At 31.4% G+C, this 2532-nt stretch overlaps 1 protein-coding gene across 1 annotated transcript in view; it reads left to right on the forward strand.

Moving 5' to 3' along the window:
* Nucleotides 1-2532, forward strand: part of LOC106679785 (MORN repeat-containing protein 3) — a gene marked incomplete at its 5' end in the record, with an annotated part of 24754 nt that overhangs the window by 15608 nt on the left and 6614 nt on the right. Inside the window, 1 exon segment of the mRNA XM_014419130.3 lies at nucleotides 893-1049. Coding sequence (XP_014274616.1) covers nucleotides 893-1049 — 157 coding nt within the window.

Below are 2532 nucleotides of genomic sequence, written 5' to 3' on the forward strand. Positions count from 1 at the left end.
TTTTTTCCTATTCCAATCCTTTAGTAATAATAAATGTTCCTGTATTAGAGAATTCTTTAGATTGTGTTGCTCTATCCACTCCTTAAACACCAGAATCCAACATTATTTATTTTTTTTGTGATTTCTTTCCTTGTCATTTCTGATATATGGAGGGGGGAGGGGGGTTATTTACAGGGTACCACTCTATTTTAATACTATAATGGGGAGTCATGTTTTCATTTTGTGGGACTACTACAGAACTAACATTTGACTCCCTGGACCGGATTCGAACTGGTCCCACTGCAGTTCCCAGGTTGCAAAGACCTATCTATACCTTAACTCCTTGAGTTTCAGATGGCCCACTAAAACCCGAACAATTGAAATTTGTACTCTTATCACATGATAGATCATTTCTTGTCCATTCCTCTATCTTTTGGAATTGTTTACCTATTTCTATCGGTAGCGCCTTTTCCCTAACTTCCTTCAAATATCAACTATTTTTCAATTACTGATTTAATATATTGATTGTTTGAGAGTGGCTTATATTATTATCAATACAAAATTCAATGATCCATTTTTACTCTCAACTTTTTATTTTAAAAACCTCCTAAGTTTCAGCCCTCAGGTCATTTTCAAGGAATTATTTTTAAAAATTGTTTTCATATTATTATTATTATATTAACACAATACTAATGTTTTTGAACATACCTTAATCATTGATTTCATAATTCATTAAATTGTGTTTTTTGCAGGCTAATAGCCCATGTCTTGTATAAACCACACAATTTCAATATAAAACTATTCTTCATAAATTGCTTTGTATTGAAATTAATTGGTTTATATGAAATTATGTAAAATTATTGTCTCATACCTGTATATTTCTTCTTTAATGTTTCATAATATGATTTATCAGGGCACAGGAGATCTGCATACAGATAGTTACCATTTCATTGGACGAGTAATTAATGGTAAAGCATCTGGTGTGGGAGTAGCTTGGTACAAGGACGGATCAGTTTATTTTGGTTCTTGGTTTAGCGGCAAAAGAATGGGACTAGGAATGCTAATACTCAGTGAGTAAAGATTTTTTATTTGTATACTTAAGCGAATCTGTATTTATGAAATTATTGTTCTTGTATTTTTAAAAAAATCTAGTAAGGTGAGCCAATTTAAAAAATTTCTCTTATAATAAATTATGAGTTTGAATTCTTAGATAAACATTTATTTATGTTAAAATTAAATATAATATTAAAGATAAATACAAGAATAAAATATTATGGTTTCCAATTTTATTGAGATTGATATCTACGTATTAGTTATCATTCAGAACAATCCCTTGTTTATATGCTGATATAAACTTAATTAAATAAACTCTGCTTTAGCAATCTTTACAATTATTCATAATAGATTCCCTTTAGTACGGTATTTTATATCAGGGATGGAAACTAACACTTCACTTGCCCCTAGCAACACTATTATCCAGTTCTCAAACATAAAACTTCAATGCCACATCTCTGTTCTTAGGAACCTTCTGCTTCAGCCCCTGAACTAAGAAACCCTTTATATCCCTTCAGGTCCTTTTCCCTTTGCCCAAGATTCAGTAGAAACCCTAAGAGATTATGCGTCCAGTTTCACTGCTGAATCAAGGAAAACTTCGACTGGTCTAATGGGGGCAGGACCCAATATAGAAGATTTAGGCATAGAACTAAGTTTCCCACTAGGCAAATACTTAACTGTTTTTCAGGCTGAGGTGTTAGCCATTATTTAGGCATGCTGCTACACGCCCTGAAGTCATCAGCTGTGAAAGGGCAAGTATCACCATCTTTTCAGATAGAATGTCTGCCCTTCAAGCCGTTGAGCGACCTAAAGTAACCTCTATATTGGTTAGAGAGTGCAAACAGGTATTAAAAGTTAGAATATAAAAAATCCCTTAATTTTACACTGATTTAACAATTTTAATCAAAATTGTTTGAGCCATTTTTAAAATAAATCCTAAAAAGATGTAAAATCAACTAAACAAAGTGGTACCTCCTGTAGGCCAATTTAAAAAAAAAAAAAAAAAAAGTAGCTTTGACATCCTAGGCATATAATCGACTTAAATATGTAATTTTTGTTTCATGCAACTTCTTTTTTTTTTTTTTTTTAGCTAAATTGTTAACTCACGCATAGACACACTAACTATTTTGCAAGACATGCAACTCAGTGGACTTCAAAAGGTGTATTTCCATCAAAAACCCAAATTTGAAATTTTGTACGATAGCTATATTTCCCATTACTATATATTCCAAATATAGGCAAATGATAGTAAACAATTGTGTTCTTAGATGGGATTGGTTAAACCATTTCTGCCCAAGAGTAGATTTCCTATTTCTGGATTTCATATTTTTAAAGTTTTTGACTCTCAAAAATTTATTTAAGTGTTTATTAAACTATCTTTAACATTTTACATTCTAATAGTTACTCCCTTGTCATTCCAAATCCATTAAAATATCCAGTGAAATTAAGATTTTGGTTAGAATTAAATCTAAAAGCAGAATCTCTGCTGTTGGCAGGGAG

This window comes from Halyomorpha halys, unplaced genomic scaffold, assembly GCF_000696795.3.
Source record: "Halyomorpha halys isolate HHAL.00 unplaced genomic scaffold, Hhal_1.1 Scaffold14.1, whole genome shotgun sequence".
Taxonomy (NCBI): Eukaryota; Metazoa; Arthropoda; class Insecta; order Hemiptera; family Pentatomidae; genus Halyomorpha; species Halyomorpha halys.